This window comes from Eumetopias jubatus, unplaced genomic scaffold (assembly GCF_037043125.1).
Source record: "Eumetopias jubatus isolate StellerSeaLion01/CBP00866 unplaced genomic scaffold, mEumJub1_p1.0 scaffold_1, whole genome shotgun sequence".
NCBI classification, from domain to species: Eukaryota; Metazoa; Chordata; class Mammalia; order Carnivora; family Otariidae; genus Eumetopias; species Eumetopias jubatus.
The window spans coordinates 119,461,684-119,483,125 of NW_028274807.1; the positions used below are offsets into that span (position 1 = coordinate 119,461,684).

Here is a 21,442-nt window from a genome sequence, read left to right on the forward strand (position 1 = left end):
TCTGCAAATAATGATGATGTTATTTCTTCCCTTCCCTTCCCTAATTTTTATACCTTTTAATTTTTTGTTCTTATCTTATTGAACTGCCTAGGATTTCCAATATGATGTTACACAGAAGTGGTGAGAGTGGGCAACCTTTCTTGTCTGTCATCTCAAGCAGGTGGGGACACTGCCACCAAGCTTGTCACTGGCTTATTTACTCCCAAGACCCATCAAAGAAGTGGAGGTCATAATTATTTTGGCCAAATGTGTCATCTCGCTTAAGGAAGCAAGGTTTGGCAATATCAGGAAGCAAAGCATTCTTATAGCCAGGTCTCACCATCTCAGTTCTTCTAATGAAACAGTAAGTTCAAGACCAAGCCACTGTTAGTCACTCTGTATTTATTATTCTGTGGTTATTTTGATTGATCATGATGATCCTCTCCGGGAAATTCTCCACACAGCATGGGCCCCACAGGTTGCGGGTGGGTGGGGCTGGAATGAATTAGTCAAAAATTGTGCACCATCAGGGCAAAGTGAATAGTTCCTCCACCCTGGTTCTGGAGAGCAACCAACTCAACATCGCTGAAGGAAGAAAGAGAGTTGGGAAGTACTCCCTGGCTTCGGACTCAATCACCTGGTGACAAGTGCCCTTCAAAATCTTCCTGCCCTGAGAATTCTGGGTGGGCTGGGACAGCTTTCTCAGTTCTGTGATACAGGTTCTCACTAATGTCAACCATACCTGCCCCGAGATGACTTAATTAAGCACGTCTTTAGGGGTGGGGGGTGGAGGGGGTTCAACCTGGCTGCATATTAGAATCACCTGGAGAGTTTGAAAAACTACCAAGGCCCAGGTCCCACGCCAGAGGTCCTGATTTAATTGGTCTGGGGAAGGACCTGGGCCCTGGGACTTTTTACAAAGTTCGTCAGGGGATTCTAATGCACATCCAAGCTTGCCTAGTCCTATCATGCAGCTCCTTAAAAAGAGGACCCAAGAATTCTTGTCCTTGTCCTCTGGGAGTTCATCATCTAACCAGGGACATACATGCTGTCCCTGGCATCTGGGCAGAGATCCTGGGTGTCTGTGACCTCCTTGGATATCAGTGGCTGGGGCTGTGAGACACTTCAAAGTCAAGTCTAGAACTAGCAGACTCACCTCCTGAAGCCGCCCTTGGTTGAGTGTGCCTGTGTATGAGATTGTGTTATTGTAATAGTCCAGAGAGGTGACCTGGAAGCCTTGACCCAGATCCAGACAGTGACACCCACGAGGGAGGTTGGCAGTGAGAGGTCGCGATGTTGTGCTGTGGGAAGGGTGGACCTAGGGCTGGGTCACACAACAGAGACCTCCTCTCAAGAGGCTGTCACTGCTCGGCTTCCGCCAACATCACCATATAGAGGAATGTGGGCCTGGTCTTTCAGCATCTCTCTATTTTTCAAGAGAGGTCAGAAATCTGGATTTTCTGTTTAATTACCTGATTTTTCTGAGTTGGGCTCAATTTTATTTAAACGCACACATTAAGTGGGATGACAGATGTCTGACAAAACGACCTGGCCCCCAGAACTAGAGGGAAAAGCGGACCAACTCCTTGCGTTTGGGACTAAGTGGAGATTCCCGCTCTTTGCCGGGGCCCGGGGCGAGACGCTGCGTGGTCTCCTGTCGGTCCGCTGACGCGCAGACGGGTCTCCTGCTCTGAGGCTGCCGCTGGGAGCGGGGTCCTGGGGAGCAGGCACAGCTGTCCTGGCACAAATCAACCACCACTGTGTTACTTGTCACCTGCCGCCACTTCGGCCGCCGCATCGTGAGGTGAGGAAACCTTTGTTTCTTACGAAAGATGGCCCCTAAAGAAGCCAGCGGCTGGCATGAGGGTCTGAGGGGGAAACAGGGGAAAGAGGGTGGCTTTTGTCCAGAAAGTGGCAATGGTAGGTGGGGGACAGCGTGAGCCAGGGAGCTCAGCAGGGCTCGGCTCTCTGCGGGGACTGTGCCCCCCATGTGCTCTAGTCTCCGACAGTTAGAAAGCGGTTAGCGGGACTGTCTCAGCAAGTGCCTCGGTCAGAAACGGGTCATGGAAAGGCCAAACCTCAGAGAACGTGCGGGGATGAGAAGGGGCCGGGGCTGGGGTGTGACGGGCACTGCCTCTGGGGAGGCTCCCAGGCTGCTTGCGGGGAAGGGCCCGCGCCGGGGTGCGCGTGTGCGCGCGTGGGTGTGTGCGTGCAGGCGGTACTAACACACCGGGAGCCCTGGGACGTGGGGCGCGCACACAGGCGGACTCAACTGGGAGGGCTACAGCAGCTCCTGACCTCTCAGCCCAGCTCACCTGGACACAGAAGCTCCCGCCTAGGGAAGGTTGGGACAGCAGAAAGTCCCCCCCCCCCCCAGGACTCCCCCTTTCCTGTGCATGGCTCCCTCTCAACTTGTTCACAGCTCTGCATCTCTGCCCTGGTTTTCCTTGATCGCCGTCAGTCCTGGGCGCCTTCCACTCCCTGCCCTCCCGCCCTGCCTGGCTGCTTTCTTCCCTCCGACACCATTCTGTGGCGTTGCTTCGCGCTACCCGTCTCCCCTTAGAATGTGAGCTCCAGCGGCGCGGGACGGGACCCCCTCCTTCGTGTTCTGGCAGGGCGGGGCGCACCCCAGTGCCCCAATATCTATGGAATGGCTAAGGGAGTGAAAGGGCCTGAGGTCCCAGAGGCCTCCTGGCCAGGGTCTCCGCTCTAACAGGAATTCCTCCCCTTTCCCCGGGGAACTGTCCTTGCAGGTTCCATGGACATCCCAGCTACAAGGGGGCATTTCCGCACACACCTCCACCTCACTGGTCTTTGCTGAAGCCATATGTCTGGGCCAGGGCTGTGTGGAAACAGCAGGCCCGGGCTCTACCGTTACAAGACTCACAGTCCGCAGGGGCAGAGAGGGGCTCTAGCGCTGGAAGCTGAGGAATGGACTCCCAGAGCAGGCAGACGTTAGCAGCGGGGGGTGGGGGGGGGTGGGGAGAGCTAGGGAAGGTCTTCTTGGAGGAGGGTCAACCTAAGCCAGTCCTGGAGAAGGTAAAGTGAGGAGAACATTGCTGGGATGAAGGAAATTGCATAAGCAAGGTGTGAACAAGACAGATGCCTTTAAGCTGGAAAGCTGGTGCTGAAACTGGGACCCTAGGAGTTGGGGAGAGTGTCCTTGTCCACTGGTCACCTGGTCCAGCCCCTGCAGTGTGTAGAGAAGGAAGTGATACACCCAAGGTCACAACATATAAGTGACAAACCCAGGCCTCCTGACTCCAAAGCTGAGCCCAGCCTCCAGCCTTGAGATTAGAGCAAGGAAAGAATGCTGCCCCTGGTGGTAGGTTTAACATGTCTGATGCTTTTGGTCCGTCCTTACCCAGGTCGTCTTTGCTTAAAAAGCAGAGATGAAGAGTGCCTCCGCCTCCAGGAAGCCTCCCCCTCAGACCCTATCTTCCCACACCACCTCCGTGATCTCCCTCTCACTTTGTTAGTCTGTAACATCCGTAAATGTCCCCTTGGAGGGACAGATCTGCCTGAGCCCTGGGTCCTCAGAGATTGGCACGGTGCATGTTTGTGACCTGTCCTGCTGCGTGAATGCTGTGCCAGTCCTCGCCCAGACCTTAGCCTGACTTGCTTGCATCCCCAAACCTGCCTAGGCTGCATGGTCACTCTTCAGCAACTGGCACTCCTCCTTGATGATGACATACACTTCCAAAGTTGCATCTGGCTACACCTTTGGGTCTGGTTTGCAATGATTATCCCATAGGGTTCACTCTGCTGGACCCTGTACCCCTTGCAGAGCCACCCCGAGGACACCCCCACCCAGGCATCAGGAGTTCAACCTGGTTTTCTGCCACCATGACTAGCTGGTGTGGACGCAGGACCCAGGCACGTTCACCTTTGTAAAATGACCTCGGGTTCGGGCTCAGGTGGGAACAGCAAGACAGAAGAGGCGAGAAGAGCCTGGGGAGGGGTTCGCGTTCTTGCCTCCTGAGGGTCTGGGGACACACTGGCCAGGCTGGCGCAAGGCCCCCGCCCAACCCTCCCCACAGAACATTTAAGCAGCTGAAGGACTGAACAACAAACTTTATTAGAAACACTCCTCATTCATCAGTCAAATTCACATTGAAGTGGGGGAAGGCAGTGCCATCCGGGGCTCTGGAACCCCACTGCTGTGACAATTTCCAGTTAAAAATGGGTCTGGGCAGCGAGCTTCAGAAACACATGAGAGATGCTTAATGGTGGTGGCAGCGGCGGCAGCAGCATCTCCAGGAGGGGACCGGGCTCGGAGCGGGCGGAGAAGCTGCTGTCCACAGCCACCCTGCCAGTGACAGGGCTGCCCCTGAGGCCCCAAGCTGATAAATAAACAGCACATCACACACACACTGGAAACAAACAAACTCGTACATGTCTCCTAAAGTGAAAAAATAATTCGCTCAAATAAAGCTTTGTGGCAGCTAGGCACCTCCAGGATGGGCAGTTGCCTAGAGACCCCCAGCACCCCAGGAAGGCTCACCAGCCTGAGGACATCATCATCTACTTGGGAGGCACAATGCCCCAAATTCCCCCATTAGCACCTTTGGACTAAGTACTGCCCTCTCACCACATTCCTCTTTTAAAATGCAGCGTGACTCAAGATAATAATAATAATAGTAAGGATACACTCTGTCCCTGGGGTGAATTAGTCAGACTCAGCTTCCCTGAATAGAGGTGCCTGGGGTAGCCAGAGAACTGTGGGCCAGCGAGGGGGTGGGGGGGTGGGGGGGATGGGACAGAGAGGGCGGTGAAGGGGTAAGTAAACAATGTTTGAAGAGGTAAGCAGGAAGGTGTCAAAACACGGCTTTGTCCATGTGCCAATTCTGCAGTTGGGCATCCCTGGGTAATAGTCTTGCAAAGGGGCACATAGTCCTAAAGTGTCAAGGGGTGGGGGCCCAGAGGGGCACCCGCATCAAGCTGCTTTCGTCATTCATTATTCAGAGGCAATTTCTCCCCGAGCTGGCCAATTTTCCCCTGGTCCTGTCTGCACCAGGGCAAGCAATAGAAAAGTCTCCTGCCCAAACGTTTTATTCATTCTCTTGAATAAGGAGACAGGCTTTCTGATCAATACCAGGGGCCGCTGGGTCTTGGTCGGCGGGCAGGATCTCTGCTGGGCGCAGGCTCCCGGCTCTTCACAGCTTCCAAGGAGGTGCCCGACTTAGAAGGGCTGCCTCCAAGGCAGCAAGTACTGTTGTCAAGAGACATTTCGTTTTCCGAGTTGGGAACACGTCCTGGTCCTTTCAAAGAACTGAGTGTCCTGGTGCTCTGGGGTGAGGAGGAGCACCCCTTCCTGAAGGTACTGCGTGACCATGAAAAGCCAGGCCCTGCTGTATGCGGGTACCCACTGCTGCTCCTCAGCCTCACTGGTACTGCAAATAGTTTTTGAGAGATTGAGGCAGGGGCAGGGTGCTGATGTCCCGTAGGCGCTGGCGGCCCAGGGCCAAGCGGATGGATCTCCGGCACAGGTCCATCAGCGGCAGGGGCTCGGCTGCAACGAGAGGGGAGTGGTTAGTCTTGCTGGTGCCTTGCACACCTGCTCGTCCCCGCCTACCCTCTGCCCACCACTGGCACACCTGCTCCTCAGAGCTGACCTTCAGGGCCTGGGGCTCCTCCTCCGAGAAGCCGCCTCTAGTTATATTAGCTCAGGGCTTAGAGCAGTGTTTTTTAAACTGTGGGAAGTAACCGGTTAGACTAAAGAATGGTGAAATCAGTTCCTTGGACTGTGACCAGCAGTTGAAAAGAGAGAAAGAAAGAAGGAAAGAAAAAGAAAAAAGAAAGAAAAGAAAAGAAAGAAAGAAAAAGAAAAGAGAGAGAGAAAGAAAGAAAGAAAGAAAAAGAAAAGAAAGAGAAAATGAAGAGCAATGACCATAGCAAGGGTAAATATCATTCTATGAAAACTTTGTCTCTGATGTGGATGTTCAGTGTGTCTCAATGGAAAAAAATACCTCTCGCTGCAGATCGTGATAAAAATGAAAGTCTCTGAACTAGGAGGGGATCTGCAGGGGGCTTCCTCCTAGAAACAGGTTAGACTTAGGGAGGCTGTTTGAAATTCCTTTGAACCCTCACACTTCTCCTGTAGTGTTTTTTGATGATCAGCAGAGGGATGCATTTTCTTCTAATATCCAGTTCTGGAAAAAATTCATGAATTAAAATCCATAAGCCATAGAACCTCTGGATGTAGGACCAAGTTTAGTTAGTTTTACTGCAGACATGTTGATTAAGCTCTTACACTCTTCCAGGCCCTCTGATTGGACCCAGGGATACAGAGATAACAAAGCCAAGGCCAGAGGCAGCCCTGGAAGTAGAGGAGGGCTCGTGGGCCCAAATTAAAACAGGTGAATAATCCGAATAGAGTATAATATGCGCAATAATTCTTAAATGCACAGGGGACAGAAACTGGGTGGTTCCTATGGAAGAACTGTTTGAAAGCTTCAAAGAGGATAACTGAATGAGGTTTTGAAGGGTGAATAGGAGTTTTATGTGATGTCAGGGAGGAGGGTATTCTAGGCCAAGAGAACAGGCAAAGGCAGAGAAGCGTAAGACAGGACAGGCTGGGAGGTCTAGAGAGAGAGGAGTGGTGCTGGTCTGCTGGACCAAGAATGAAGATGGTGGTGGTTACAGTTGTCTCATCTGGCTTGTACAGGCCTAGTTTCCCCAAGCCAACAGGAACATGCTAGAGGTCTGAAGCTGCATCTTCCCACTTCTTCTTTTTTTTTTTTTTGATAAGAGAATAAGTGATAGTTTAAAAGCATTCTATAATGTACTAAGATGCAATCAAACTGTAAATAGCAAATACTAATGCAAGAGCTGTGAGAAGAATAATATCATAAGGGATGAGAAAGTGGTCAAGAGTGTGTTTTATGGAAATTTTCATTTACTACAGCCGCAGAGTTCATGTGGAGAGCCATTAGAACTAAGGCAGGACTTGGCTGGTGCCCTGGAAGGCTCACTCCAGAGCGTGTCCAGCTCTCCTTCACCTGAGGTGAGGCTGCACGGTCCCATATCTGCACAGGGTACTGGTGGCTTTAAACACTCTCCCCTCTGTATCCTCTCGTGACCCTCACAAGGATGGCCACTGTTGGCCAGGGAGGACTGGTCATCCTGTTTTTCAAGCCCAGAAAACAGACTGCTCATCCCCAGGCACATGGTCACAGAGTCACCATACCTAGACCAACCCTTGACACCCCTCTTAACGTGCCCCCACCCTCCTTCAGCTATACCCCTGTACCCAGCTTTCTTTCTCCCCGTGCCCCACCTCATTCTGATTCAGGCTTTGCATTGCTCCCCAAATCATGCCTCTGTGAACAACCCCCCTCCCAAACCCAAATCCTCATCTAAGTGTAGTTACATTTTTATTTATATATTTTGTATTCGAGTATTGCTGACACACAATGTTACATTAGTTTCAGGTTAATTGTAGTTACTCTTTATTGAAGACTCATTATAGGGGCGCCTGGGTGGCTCAGTCGATTAAGCGTCTGCCTTCGGCTCAGGTCATGATCCCAGGGTGTTGGGATCCAGCCCCATGGTGGGTTCTGTGATCAGCCAGGAGTCTGCTTGTCCTTCCCTCTTCTTGTGCTCTCTCTCTGTCTCTCTCTCAAATAAATAAATAAGATCTTAAAAAAAAAAAAGACTTATTATGTGGTCAGGTGGTGTCCTAAGCTATTTGTAGCTGCTCACATGCATGTAGGTATCAAACTCATATCACAACAACCCTTTGGGGTAGGATTATTATTACGATTATTACTATCATCCCCATTTTAAGGAGGAGGAAACTGAAACACAAAGAGGGTGAGTCACTTGCCCAAGGACACATAGCCGAGAAGGGCCCGAGCCAGGAGCTGGTCCCCACGCGTGGCATGTTGGCAGGACATGGGTGGGCGCCATGCACAAGGCGTACCGAGCGGAAGTGTGCTCTTCTTCCACTTAGACAAATGTGGCAAGGATTTTCAATCCTAGCCATTGAACAATGAATGGGTACAAGGCGTCTATAAGCTTCTTAAAGGACATGACCCTGACTCACCTGTCTTAGGACCTACAGGCCTCAGTCTGCACCCATCGCAGGGGGATGGCCCAGAAACTGTCTATTAAATGAACGAGCTGATGTTCTGCTCCTGGGCGTGTCTTCTCCAGAGGTTTTAAGCAATTGGAATAAATTAATCTTGCCTGGCAGCATTTCCGGCTTAGCTCCCCACTCTCCTATAAATCCCCTGAGAACAGGGCAGGTTTTAATTGACAAGAGGCTTGTGGTGAGGAGTCAGTGAGCTAGAAAGTGTAACGTACTTAGCACAGTGACCGGCACATAGTCGGTGCTCACCATACGCCACTTCCAGCTCTCTCCTTCCCATCCGGGCACTTGCGTGGTTGCCCTTGGGGAGGATAAGCTTGGGGATGGCTGGTAACAAGGTAGGCTCTGTCTGGGAGGCCAGCAGCAGTTCCTTCTCCAAGTGAGGGGAGATGGGCTGGCACTTGGCATCAGGAAAATTTTGAGCTGATAATCACTGCCAGATCTTGAGAGCTTTCTTAAATATTTTAAAGCTCTAGGCACACATTAGGTCCTCAATGCCCAAAATGCCAAGCCTTTTCAGCAAACCCAATTCCCTGTGTGTTCCCTGCCTAGTTAGGAGCTGGGGAGAAGGTTAGATCTCTGTTCATGGTCACTCCTCTGCAGTCATGGAAATCAATCCAGAGCCCGATTCTATAAAGGAAGCGAGAAGGAAGGGGGGCAGATGGGGTTCAGGGCACGTCTTTAGCTCTAAGTGTGATATAAATCATCTCTTCTCATTATTTGAGAGACCTTTACACTGACAGAGGCACAGCAGTGCCAAAGCGCACAGGGCAAGTCCTCACTGTGGCTGTGAAACTTCCCAAGATCCGGGGATGCCCCGTGTCAGCTGGGCCCACCCTCTGATTCCTCTTTCGGACTCCCCTTGGCTTCGGAGCCCTTCTTCAAGCTGCCACAAGCTGAGGCTTAGAAATGATCAACCAGGTGGCAAGAGAAACAAGGGATCTTTCAGCACAGGAGCCATTTTTGGAAATGTTTGCCAACTAAAAAATGAAAAAGGAATCCTTGTTCCCCAGAAGTGAATATCCAAATGGCCAATGAGTCCATGAAAAAGTGCTCAACTTTATGAATCATCGGAGAAGTGCAAGTTAGTGCCATGAAGTGACTCTGCTACGTGCCAACCCGAATGGCCAAAATGCAAACAAGACATTAGCAAGTGCAGACAAGGATGTGGAGCAACTGGAACTCTCATAATGCTGAAAGCATGCAAGCGGGCACAACCACTCCGGGAAACTAAAGCTGAACCTCTGGCCTGCAGTTTGAGTTCGGGTGCACACAGGTGTACCAAATGCATGTGCACGCATACCCACAGTAGCATTATTTGTAAAAGCACAATCTGGAAACAACAGTTCTGCGGTCCACCAACAGTGGACTGTACACATAAATTATGTCTCTTCATATAGCGGGACACTAATCAGCCATGGGAAGGAAGGACCCACAATGACATGCAAACACGTGGACGAATTATAAACACAATCGTGAGCAAAAGAAAATTACACATTGTGTGTCTTCACTTATCAGGTTCTGGAGCTGGGATGGTGAAGTGAGGGCAGTGCTGATACTGGGCAGGAGGTGATGAGGAGGGGCAGGAGGAAGCTCCTGGGGGGGGTCAGACATTGTTCTGTTCTTTGAGTTCTGGCTATACTAGTGTGTTCAGTTGGTAAAAACCATCAAGCTTAGTCCCCTGAGATTTGTATACTTTCTGCCTATTTATACTTCAAAAACACATTTACAGCAAGAAAAATAAAGTCACTGGCTGGTTGGGAGGGCCTCTACCCCCTGCTGGGGGTGTGTGGATCCAACACAAGCCAGGCATCTCTCCCCACCCCCAGCCCCAATGGGGTAAAGTAGGGAGAAGAGGTTGGCGTGGAGTCCCTGCTTCTGCTCCCACCCCCAGTGGGCCAGACAGTTGGCTCACCTTCTTGGAGCCACAAATTTTCCTCCTCTGTAAATTAGGGGATAGCAACACCTCCATCTGCATGTTGTGATGGTGGTATGACACCACATGCTCTTGCCTTAGAGGCACTCTCTCCACAGTATGTCTTATTTCAGGCCACCGGCCCAAAGAGGTACCTTTAAAATAGTAATAATTTACTTATTGTGGTTCTAAAAATTGCTCAGTACATCATCCTAATTGACAACAACGCTCTGCTCTTGATGAAGATTTATTGGAGCCGGGGCTGAATGTCTGGTTCCATGCTAAAAATACTCAAGAGCAGCCATCGCCAAGGTTCTATGGTGACCCAAATTTTCCATAATTCTCCACCAGTAACCTCCTGTACAACCAATCCCAAGTAAGCCACAGGACTTCCCAGGGACTCTGTTTTGCTGTCAATAAAATGGGGGAAGTTAGCTCATCTGGCTTAGACAGTCCACGTCTGTGATGGAAATGTAGAGATTTCACACAGGGACTGGTGGCTGAAGCAGCTTTCCTGGGCCCCTTGACAGTCTCTCTCTGCGGCGGAAGATGCCAAGACGCGAGGCACCATACCCTACTCTCATCCCTACGTTTATATTTTGAAAAAAGATCAACATTTTAAGGTCAGGAGGTGAAATTCTTTTGTAATTGTTTTAGACAATGGTCAGCAGACGGGGAAGGTTTGAGTGACAACCCTGACATCTGAACTCAAGTAGACCTGGGTACCTTTTGTTTTCAGGAAAAGAAATGAGAAGACATGCATGTGGATAAGCGCACACACATTCTATATGCACCATATGCTGTGCTAATCACTTATGCATAGACTATGGTTTTGGTGCTGGAAGACTCAAGAGAATTGCCTGCATGCCTCTGGGCCTCCCCTCATGCTGCTCCTTCAGCTGGAAGACCCTCCCCTGCACCACCTGCCAGAAACCTGCCTCCTCTATAGGGCCTCCACCAAGGGTCACCTCCTCCCCAAAGATTTGGCTTCTCTGCCCTCTGCATCCACATCTGTCAGGTGTCACCCCACTTAGTTAATTACGTCAACGGACAAATATATCATTACCCACTCATTTCCAAAATATATGACATCCCTGTACCAACTGGCCCGGTCATGGTTGACAGGGACCTCAGCTCCCATCTAGAAAGCATTGGAATCTGGGGTTTTCTCTTTGCAAGCTTCACTGTCTCCCCAGCAAAAAGGGGTGTGACTATAGCTGGGACATGGCAGCACTTTCTGGTGAACTCTGTGCCAGCAAGCGTCCCTGGCACAGATGGGCCCCACATTTTTCCCTGGGATAGAGAGTGAGCAAGTCCCTTCGTGTGCACAGGAGTGCTGCACAGCAGAACAGTCCTAAATAATGCATGGCCTTCCCTAGCAACACTGCGGAGAGAGGACGTGGGAAACCTCCAAAGGGGAGAACCCAGAACAAAGAGTGCTAGAAAATGCCATCTGAACTGCATGGGACTGTGCTCCAGGGGGCATCCGTCCCAGCCCCATCTCCCCAAAAGGGCAGAAGAGATGTGCACATGTGTGCGTGTATGTGTTTAAAGGATCTGACAACAATACTGGGAAGCAAGAAGGACAGTCAGCAGCCAAGATGTTCAGGTAAATTCTGGGAAGACACAGGCAGGTGGGACAGGTTGGGTGGAAAAATCAAGCAGAGAACTGGCTGCCCTGTGTGCCAGGGGTGGACGTGGCTCTCACCCGAGGAGCCCTGGAGAAGCCCCAAGCTCCAGCAACAGAGGGCAGACTGGGCATGGAGCAAACATTGGGGTACTCCCTTGAAGAACTCTGAGCTTGGCATCGGGGGCAGCTGAAGCCTGGGCCTGCGCTCTGCGTCAGGTGGACAGGGTGTGGGTAGCTCCTCAGCGCTGTGGTCGAACAGAGATGCCCCATGGGGCATGAGCCAACCTCTCTCTGCCACGGAGGGCACGGTGGCTGGTGGGAAGAGGCTTCCATCTGTATGCAGTCCCTGTGGGTCTGGCCCGCCCACCAGTTCCCTGGCCCAGTACCCGGCAGGAAGGTGTGTCCAGCAGAATGGCCTCCCCCGAAGACTCCACGGCGCTCCCAGGCACAGAGGAACTGCCCCGCACAGCCAATAGCAACTACGTTTCAGACTCTGAAAGAAGAGCCTCTGCCCACCTAGTCTGAACATTACATGGGGATGTACTCCAGCAAAATGAGAAAGGAATCCAACCAACAGGATGGCACGAGCTTCCAGGAAAAGAGGAGAAAATGGAACATGGACATGAAGGAAGGTAGAGTGATGGACATGAAGAGCCATTAGGTCTCCTGTCTATGGCCGTCGCTTCTCTCAAGTGCCATCCTCCCCATCATGCTCTGTGCCTCGTCGCCTCTGACCCCAGCCCTCAGCGAATTTCCCACTGTGCTCTCTGGGACTGCAGCTTTACACACAGAAAATTGCACCCTTGACTTGTCTGAGAGATTCCCCCCACTTCCTGACTTAAGAGCACAGAGCCTTGTCTCCTCCTGGGAGGCGGTCTGTGCCTTCAGGCCCAGGAGGTGGGTCAGGACTTTTCACTCCTTCTTGCCACATTCTAAGCTCTGCACCCACCATCTGCTTGTGAGAAGTCCCAGCTCCTCCGTGGCTCACAGCGCTCGGCTCTGATCCCTGTTGCTGTCATCTATTGACTTCCTGTCAGGGCTCTGGCCTGCACCATGCCGGCCACCCCCCACTGATGGAATTCTCCCCGGGCACAGCCTCTCATCGCTCCTGAGTTGATGAGACTCCTGGTTCTGGCTCCTGGTTCTGGACTGCCTCGTGCTCGGGACGCTCTCCTCCACCCTGCTGCCCACCGCTGGGCCATGCCATGGAGCTCAGCCACCTTCCAAAAAGCTCATTCCAGCAACCCAGTCTCTGACCACTGGATCAACTACCCCCACTGTGGTCACTATTTCCTCTCAGGGAAACCTCTAGGCCCCAGGACGCTCTCCTTTAGTGCTCCACCCATCCAGATCCCTTACCTTCACCTTCCTCCTCACCCAACTGAATGACAAAGGGTGTGGAGGCAGGCCGGTGGGATGGGGAGCCAGGGAGTGGCTGGGGGCTGGGAATGCACTGGAACAGGGAGCACCTTGAGCTCAGTTCGTCTCTGTTCAGTTCCTTTGCAGGGTCTCCCTGCCTGGACCCTGCTGCACAGCTGAGTGCGAAGTGGCTGAGCAGTTGGCAGCCCTGGGCCCCAGCTGGCCTCGGCCACCAGCTGCCAGAGCGGCTCCGCCTTCCTCCTTAGGGCCTCCGCCCCCATCACTGTGGCAAGTGGTTTGGCAAAAAGGCTCGGGGTCCCTTCCACAGCTGACACTTGGCAGAACAGAAATCCGATTTAATCCTGGCAGTGGAAGGACTCTAATTGAACCCAATCAGATTAGGCTTAAATGTATGTGAACAAGTGAATGGCAAGGCCAGAGAAGCCTGTGAGATATGTTATGTTAGATGAGCCTCAGAGACCTAGAGCTGTGGCTCCCAAGCTGCGAGCACAGGCCAGGTGGGCTTCCTGGGGGAGGTGATACTGAGCCAGACCCATGGGGGCTGACTGGCCATAACCTGCCATATTTTCAAAGGCAGGGCTGGCTGCTCAGAGGCCGCACTCAGGTTTACCAAGTGAGCCTCGTTTTAGCCACAGGCTCACATTGGCACTGTCGAAGGAATGAAGAATCTGGTGACCTGAATCCTTCATCTGAGGACCTTTTATCCACGGGTATTCCCTGGCCTCTTGGCCAAGATCTCAGCAGAGTTGGCGCTGGGCTGCCTGTCTGCTCACTTTGCTGCTATGCCCTGGCCTTGCCAAAGCCAGTGGGAGGGTGTTAGCTGTTGCCCTCACCCAGTTGTGAGGAAGAATGACTGGCTCCAGGCAGGCGCTGGGCACTCGGGCCTCCCTGGGGATTTGTGGCCTCAACTCCTGTTGGGCCTCCTCAGCCTCTAAGCAGATGCAGCCCGGAGAAACCTCTTTGTGTTTAGGTTGGGGAGGACTGGGGAGATGGGAAGAGGTCCCCTCACTTGCCCAGACTCAGAGCCTGGCAGCGGCGTGGAGAGATGTACCGGAGAGAAATCCTAGCTCGGCTTCTACCCTAGTCCAAAGCCAAGACCAGTCTCTATTGACAGCAAACTTGAAATTTTTAGGGACATCAAAGCATGAGAACATCACTATTATAATCAAAGTCTTCTTTCTTTCTTTATTTTTTAAGAGTTTATTTATTTATTTGACAGAGAGAGACACAGCGAGAGAGGGAACACAAGCAGGGGGAGTGGGAGAGGGAGAAGCAGGCTTCCTGCTGAGCAGGGAGCTCTGCCTGCAGCTCCCCCTGCTTGTGTTCTCTCTCTCTCTAATAAATAAATACATAAAATCTTTAAAAAAAAGAAGGGTTTGGAGGGATACCAGAGTCCCAGTGTCATTTTGTGGACTTTGAGGATAAAGTCTTGTACCTCTGGTGCAATGATGAATCACACATGTATGCAGGCATTATACTTCTACTTACAAACGTGCTTTGCAAGACCTGAGCAGGGAGCTGGGTACCCAGGGGCTCACGGGGCTACAGATGGAACAGAGAGACTGGAATAAATGGTGGCAGCCCAGAAAGGTTTGTGTTTGCTAGCAGGAACTGCAAGGGGAGCTGTGAGAGCCAGGAAGAGGGGCGCCTAACCCAGCCTGGGGGTACCCAGGATGGCTTCCTGGAGGAGGCAGCAGGTAAGAGAAGTTTTAGATGAATAAGAGTTAGCTCTCTGTTGAGTGAGGATGTTTATTGGCTCCAAAGGCATATCTCTTAGATGTGTTCAAAGAATCTCATTTGTGTAACAATGGGAAAAGTTGTAGTTTTCTCAAAATGACACTTTGAGGAAACAAAAATCAGTTGTGGAAGAAAGATCTAGTCTGTTAAAATAAAAAGTCAGTGTCCTCACCTCCCTGGGAGTACAGGCTGTACCCTAGATCCTAGCCAAGTGTCCATATGGGTGACCAGGTGTGTCCCAGGGATGAAAGCACACTGAAATGGTGTGTGTCTCACTCTTCTAATGAAAACATTTCCAAAAAGGCATGTGTCCCTTTCTAGTTTCATGTTCCTGAATTCTGACTGGAATGATCCGTACTGGTATTCCTGAAGCCTGAGACACTTTCAGTTTGGAGGGGAACTAAAATGACTACATGTAGACCTCAACTCAACAGGTACTGGGCACCTGCTATTACCTGAGCCAGGGAGAGTGTCCCACCACCTCTACCCAGCTCCAGGCTGGGACCCTAGAGAGCCATCCACAGACCAACAGCATCAGCTTCACCCAGGAGCCTGTTGGGAATGGGGGATCTCAAGCCCACCCAGCACAACTGCATCAAAACCAGCAATTTCACAAGATCCCCAGTGGTCCACAGGCTTGGTCCACGGAGTTGCTCCACACATATCTCAACACCCAGCAGAGAGACCAAATACTCATCCCTGCCCATCCTTCTCATCGTTGTGCTTCTCTGGTGGGACCCCTGTCCTAGGGGCCATGTCTTAGGCTCCTAAGCCCTCCTCTGCCCTCCAAATTGGCCTTACTAGCAAGCCCTTCCATGCCTACCTTCTAAACATCTCTGATCCATCCTGACTTTCTATCTTCACCACCAGCCCTCTGGTCACTTCCTGACTCCACCATGAAAAGCAGCCTCCTGAGGGTCTCCCCCCCTCTGCCCTCTCCCCATCCAGCACGGCTCCCTCTCTCTGCTGGGCGAGACTCCCTCCTGTCCCCCAAATAGCCCTCCCCAGCAGAGGCCTTTGAGTGGTTCTCATCATTATGCTGACTCACCTGAGGAGTTTATGAGACAACTGCTGTTGGAAATATTCTGTCCTACTGCCAGACATCGTTGTCTAATTTTCAGCTGGGGAAATGTGGTTTCCCTACCCCCCACCTGTGATAAATCCCGGGCCACCCTGAATTGCTCTAGAATCATTTCCTGTTGTTGTTGCTGCCTTCTGCCCCCGTAGACTGTAGGCTCCCACAGGTAGGGACCGGCTCTTGTCCCTGCTGCCCAGCCCTTATGGCTCTGCTCTGGACATCACGGGCGCTTGGTGTGGGACTGAACCGGCCGGCGTCTGGAAGAGAGGAGGCAGCTGCAATAAGCTTCATCTTTCAAAGGAAACTGCAGCCCAGCTCTTCTGGTATGAGGAACGAATTTAAAAAAGTAGCCCTTTCACATTGCCCTAAGCTGGCTAAAGAACCCTCCAGCAAGGCCCCCACAGGCAGGCAGAATTAGTAACACACTGCGCCAGTTCCTCGGTCTGGTGGAGGGACGTTCCTGACTCAGCTGAAAAATTTCCCAGAAAATCTGACTGTTTTCAACTTGGAGCTCACCCTGGGGAGCTGCATGATGGCTGGACACCCTGGCTTTGGCCGAGGATGGCCCCTGGTCATGCAGGGAGAGCATCAGGGAGGTGGGGGGCGCTCTCTGGCTGTTATCCACCCTGCACCATGGATCATCCCAGTGTCCCCAGAAGTCTTCTCTGCTGCTGTAGTCCTGGGAACAACCTGGCTGCCCCTACAGATACTGGAAAAAACACATCCCACATGGGACAACCACATAAAGGAGCAGAATGGTCCTTCAGACAGTTGGTGCATGCCCCATCTTGGGCAGGATTGGGGCTTTCAGAGATGGGTCCCCCTCCTCATGGTGTGTCCCTTTCTTTCTTTCTTTTTTTTTTTTTTAAAGATTTTATTTATTTCTTTGACAGAGAAATAGAGCCCGCACAAGCAGGGGGAGCGGCAGAAGGAGAGGGAGAAGCAGGCTCCCCACTGAGCAGGGAGCCCGACGTGGGACTCGATCCCAGGACCCTGGGACCATGACCTGAGCCGAAGGCAGACATTTAACTGCCTGAGCCACCCAGGCGCCCCAATGTGTCCCTTTCTAAAGAAGAAGAATAAGGAGTGTGGGAGCAGCAGGACTTGCCGACCAGATGGCAAGACCTACTTAAAGCCATAGCAATGAGTACAGTGTAGTAATGGACAAACTAGAAAGTTCAAGAACAGCTAAAACTAAATAAGTCATTGTTTAGACATATAAGTGAAAAATCTATAAGGAACAATAAACACAAAATCCAGAGAAGTGAAGGCTGGCAGGGCTGAAAGAGGGACGGACACAGCAGTACCCAATTATCCATGTTCCAGTCCTGGGGTTGGGGGAGGGATTCATGGTAGCATTAAATTATAAAGAAGTAAATACATAAAGAAGCAAATTAGAATGAAAGAGGGCTATGCATGTGACCAATGATGGTGTATTACAAGTAAGGATTATGTTTAATCCAATTCTGTGTATCAGAGGTCCTGTCAAAAACAAAGAGAGAGAACGAGAGCAAAAGTGAGAGAGAGAAGTCATGGATTGGCCTCTCTCTGGCCAGAAGACGAATTACAGTTGAATGCTAGCTGATGAGTAATAATGGGGTCACTCTTGCCTGCTGAGAACTTAGCACTGCTTGGGGCACAGCTAGAAGGAGAAGCAGCCCAGGCCTGGAGCTGACTTCTGGCTTTAAATGGCAAGCTGCTTCCTCTGCAAAATGGGGACGACGCCTGCCTTGGGGGCCTGGGGGCACAAGACGAGGGCCACAGGCTCAGGCCCTCGAGTAGCTGGGCGATCACATGCAACAGCTTCTGTTGTTTCGGTTGCTCCTTTAGAACAAAGTGGAAATTGGCAGTGGGTGTGGAGAGCAGGACGGACACCCCCTGTAGGAGGCCTCCACGTCAATAACCACAGACGATTCTGACCAGAGGTCGGAGGAGGCCAGAGCCGCTGGGGCACCAGGAAGCCGGGATGCGCATCTAGCTCAGTGGAACCCCACAACTCCAGCCCTGCCCATTAGCCCCTTCTACTTTGGGGGTGTTCCTTCCGATCTTTGCATCAGAAGCCGAAGCATGAGGAAAGCCATGAGTGTTGATCTACTTATTTTCTCAAAGTCTGTCTTGGTGTTTTCCTGGGCTCTTTGGCTGGATTTTTGGGAATAATAGTAGTAAAAATGTAAACAGTCAGAGCAAGGATGCACATAGCACTTGTTAGGCCAGGAGATGGTCTAAGTCTTACCGTACTTACTCCTCACTGTGATTCAGTGAGGCAGCTGCTATTATGAATGCCCACTTACGGACTGAGCGAACTGAGGCACAGAGAGAGGTTAGGTAGCTTGCTTAGAGCCATAGTGAAGTGGTGAAACGGGGCCGGAACTTGGGCAGTATGGTTTGGGACGTGCTTTCTGTTGGCAGACTCTCTTGGGGAGGTGGGGTGACAGGCACTGGGAAAGAAACCCAGCTCTGCTGATTGTCACCTAGCCTTGCCCCTCAGCCTTACTCCATGTGGAGGGGCTAGCTCTGTCTCCGTGCATGGAGATCCCCAGATGGACTGGAGGTGAGCCCCTGGCCCAGCCTTGCCCAGCCATGGCTGGCACGCAAGCAGTGAGGTAGGGCCCAGACGAGGGATCCTGCCCAGGAGGGGACAGTTACTAACGGGTCCTCCAATCCACCTGGTACCACTTGGATTTGGCCTCAACAATTTGGAAAGAAGGGAGCCAAAGCAGACTGCACGAGGGGGCTTCTTGCCTCCAGGAACAACCACCATCCCTTCCCGCTGCAGCCCTGGGCTGTGCACCCTGCAACCATGAGGCTAACTGGCACAGCTGACTCCTCTTTTCTAGCAAAGAGCCAAGGTCAGGCAAACTTCCTTCCACTTGGGAAACGTCATCACTCCAGCCTCTTGCTAAACAGCATAAGCCCCGGGGCTTTAATATGAAGGCCTTTTAATGGATGTATTGTGTTTATTTGACCTTTCCAAGTGTGAGCTCAGAAACAGGCCCAGAGGAGGATGGTGGAAACTTGTTTTTCTTAAGTTAAGCAAAACTGATGAGTAAACTGAATTCTTGGATGGAGTCTGCTGAATTTTCTCAGCCTGGCTCCCTGCTCCTTTAGTCAGAGGATCCAAGTAGCTCAAGAGGAGCCCCGTATTTAGGGGATAGCTTGGGAAGAGAAAAAGTATCTAGTAAAAAGTGGGAAGTGATGATGTCTGTAAATGCATATTTTCTGTGTGTAAAGAGCCGTGCTGCATCACGGCAAATTTGGAAACGACTGTCCTATTTCTATCTCTCATTTCAAGGCAAATGGCTTCCTGCTTTAGGTAACTTTTTAAAAAGTTAATGATCAGTGCCTGAATGAAAACCCCTTCCAGTATGACAGATATGTTTGGATTTGGGACCAGAAGGCTGCAAACTCCCGGGCCTCGGGGCCAGGGGGAGAGGTACCCTAAGTGACCGGCAGGAGCAGTGGGCGTGGGAGAGTGCGGGGCGGGGGCCCATGGACACCAGGGGACACACACAAGCTCCGGCTCGGGCTCCAAGCAGGAAGGTGGGCCTGGTGTTTCCTCCTGCTCTTTCCAAAACACCTGAAATCCAGATTTTTATGAGACATTTTTGTGTTATTTTAATTCAGTATGGCCAAACACAACATTTCTCGGCCCAGACACAGACCCAGGCTAGCAGGGTCACCTCTCCTGCGCAGGGAAGTTCCTTCACCACCTTGTCAGAATTCACCAGCTGGGGGACAGCCCATCCTCATAAGCTGCCGGCGGGTCTGATCCAGCCACGGAGGCACAGACTCCATGGGATCTAGTGATTTGCTCACTGCTCTTCCACGGTGAGGATGACTCTAGCTACACTAGCCTTAATTACATGCAAGAAACCCGGATTGCACGAAGACCCAATTCTCTCTCCCCGCAGTCTCCCAGCAAGGATTCTAATGAGTATCCAGATTGGAAAGATCTCACTCACTTGGACTCCAAACGTATCCACTCCTTCTTCACACCCAGTTTTCCTTGTGTAGACACCAGGTGGGTAAAATGTACCATCCACTGTGAGGGGTTCGGACACCTGGGAGTCAGGGGGCACTGCAGGGACCACCACAGAATAGCAGTAATAACACCACCACTGCTACTACCCCACCAATGATAATCATGGTTAATACAGAGCTCACCGCAAGTGCCAGACACTTGCCCTTTGGTAACTCATTCAGTTCCCACAGCATGCCTAGGAGGCACCATCCTAAAAGGTACCGTGTTTACCTTCATTTTAGAGCCGAGAAACTCAGGCATAGCGAGGTCGTGTGATTCCCAAGGTCACCCAGAAGTAAAAGGCAGAGCTGTCAGCTCCAGAATCTGTTCCTCACAAGACACTATTCAATGCCCAGAACAATGATATATTTGGTGTAAAATGCCCATATCTATTTTCCCATAAAATCAAACACCTTCTTATTTCTTATTTTACTCCAGACAAGGGGTAGCAGATGGTGGAGCTCTATGAACAAAAACATATTAGTAGAGAAAAATGACAGATAAAATTAACTTGTTTTGCTAGCGTGAGCTGGAAAAAGGCAGGAGACTATCTTAGTTCAGGCTCTGGCAAAACCAGTTTCCTAAAGGAATTCAGATTGAGAATCCTCTTGGCCAATCTTGCAAGTGGCCAAGAGAATAGATCTTCAATGTTCCCACCACCAAAGAGAACAGGTAATTAGGTGATGTGATGGAGGTGTTAGCTTACCCTGCAGAGATAATCATTTTGCCATATGTAAGTGTATCAAATCCACATGTGGTTCACCTTGAACTTACACAATGTTATATGTCAATTATATCTCAATAAAGCTGGGGGGGAGGCTTGTTTCCCAATTAAAATAATAATAATAATAATAATAATAACAATAATAATAATAATAAAACCACCACCACCACCTAAGGCGAGCAACTGCCCTCTGCTGGGCCCCACCTGCTTGAGATGCATCACCTCACTGGGCCAGCACAGCGAGTCCAGACACAGCACCATCTGCCCATGTTGTTTCTCAGTGAGCAAGACAAGCTGCCAGCACGTTACCGCAGAACTAGCGAGTGGCGGACAGCGCTGGTGTGTATTCACTATGCTTTTGTCAACTACCCCCCGGAGTCCCATGTTTCTTGAGGGTCCGCTGTGTGCAAAGCCAGGTGCTGGGGAATCGGAAATGAGTCAGACATGCTCAGTTTGGGGAGCACACAGTTTCCTGGGGGTCCTGGGGGATAAAGGGAGCTCCCCAGGGCCATGCTCAGGGTGAATGAGTTCCCCCTGCGAATACTTTCTGCATCAGCACAATTGCCCTGTCGACTGAAGTCTGTGGACAGCTTCCTTGCGATAAATTTATTTTTTAATTGAGGTGAGGTTTACATAACATAAAATTAACGGTTTTAACTATAATTCAATGGCATTTAATACATTCACAGAGTTGTACAGCCACTGCCTCAAGTTCCAAACCTTTTGGATCACCCCCAAGGACATCCTGTACCCATGAAGCAGTTACCCCCCACCTCATTCCTCCTTGCTCCAGTCTCTGGCAGCCACTAACTAGCCTTCCTACCTCTATGAATTTATCTGTTTCAGATATTCCACATAAATGGAATCAGACCATATATGACCTCTT

The 21,442-nt window shown here is 51.1% G+C and overlaps 1 protein-coding gene across 1 annotated transcript in view; it reads right to left on the reverse strand.

Moving 5' to 3' along the window:
- Positions 1-5,363: 5,363 nt before the first annotated feature.
- Positions 5,364-21,442, reverse strand: part of SPSB4 (splA/ryanodine receptor domain and SOCS box containing 4) — a 59,251-nt gene continuing 43,172 nt past the window's right edge. The window contains exon 2 of the mRNA XM_028099031.1: positions 5,364-5,491. Coding sequence (XP_027954832.1) covers positions 5,364-5,491 — 128 coding nt within the window. The remainder of the gene's footprint in view (positions 5,492-21,442) is intronic.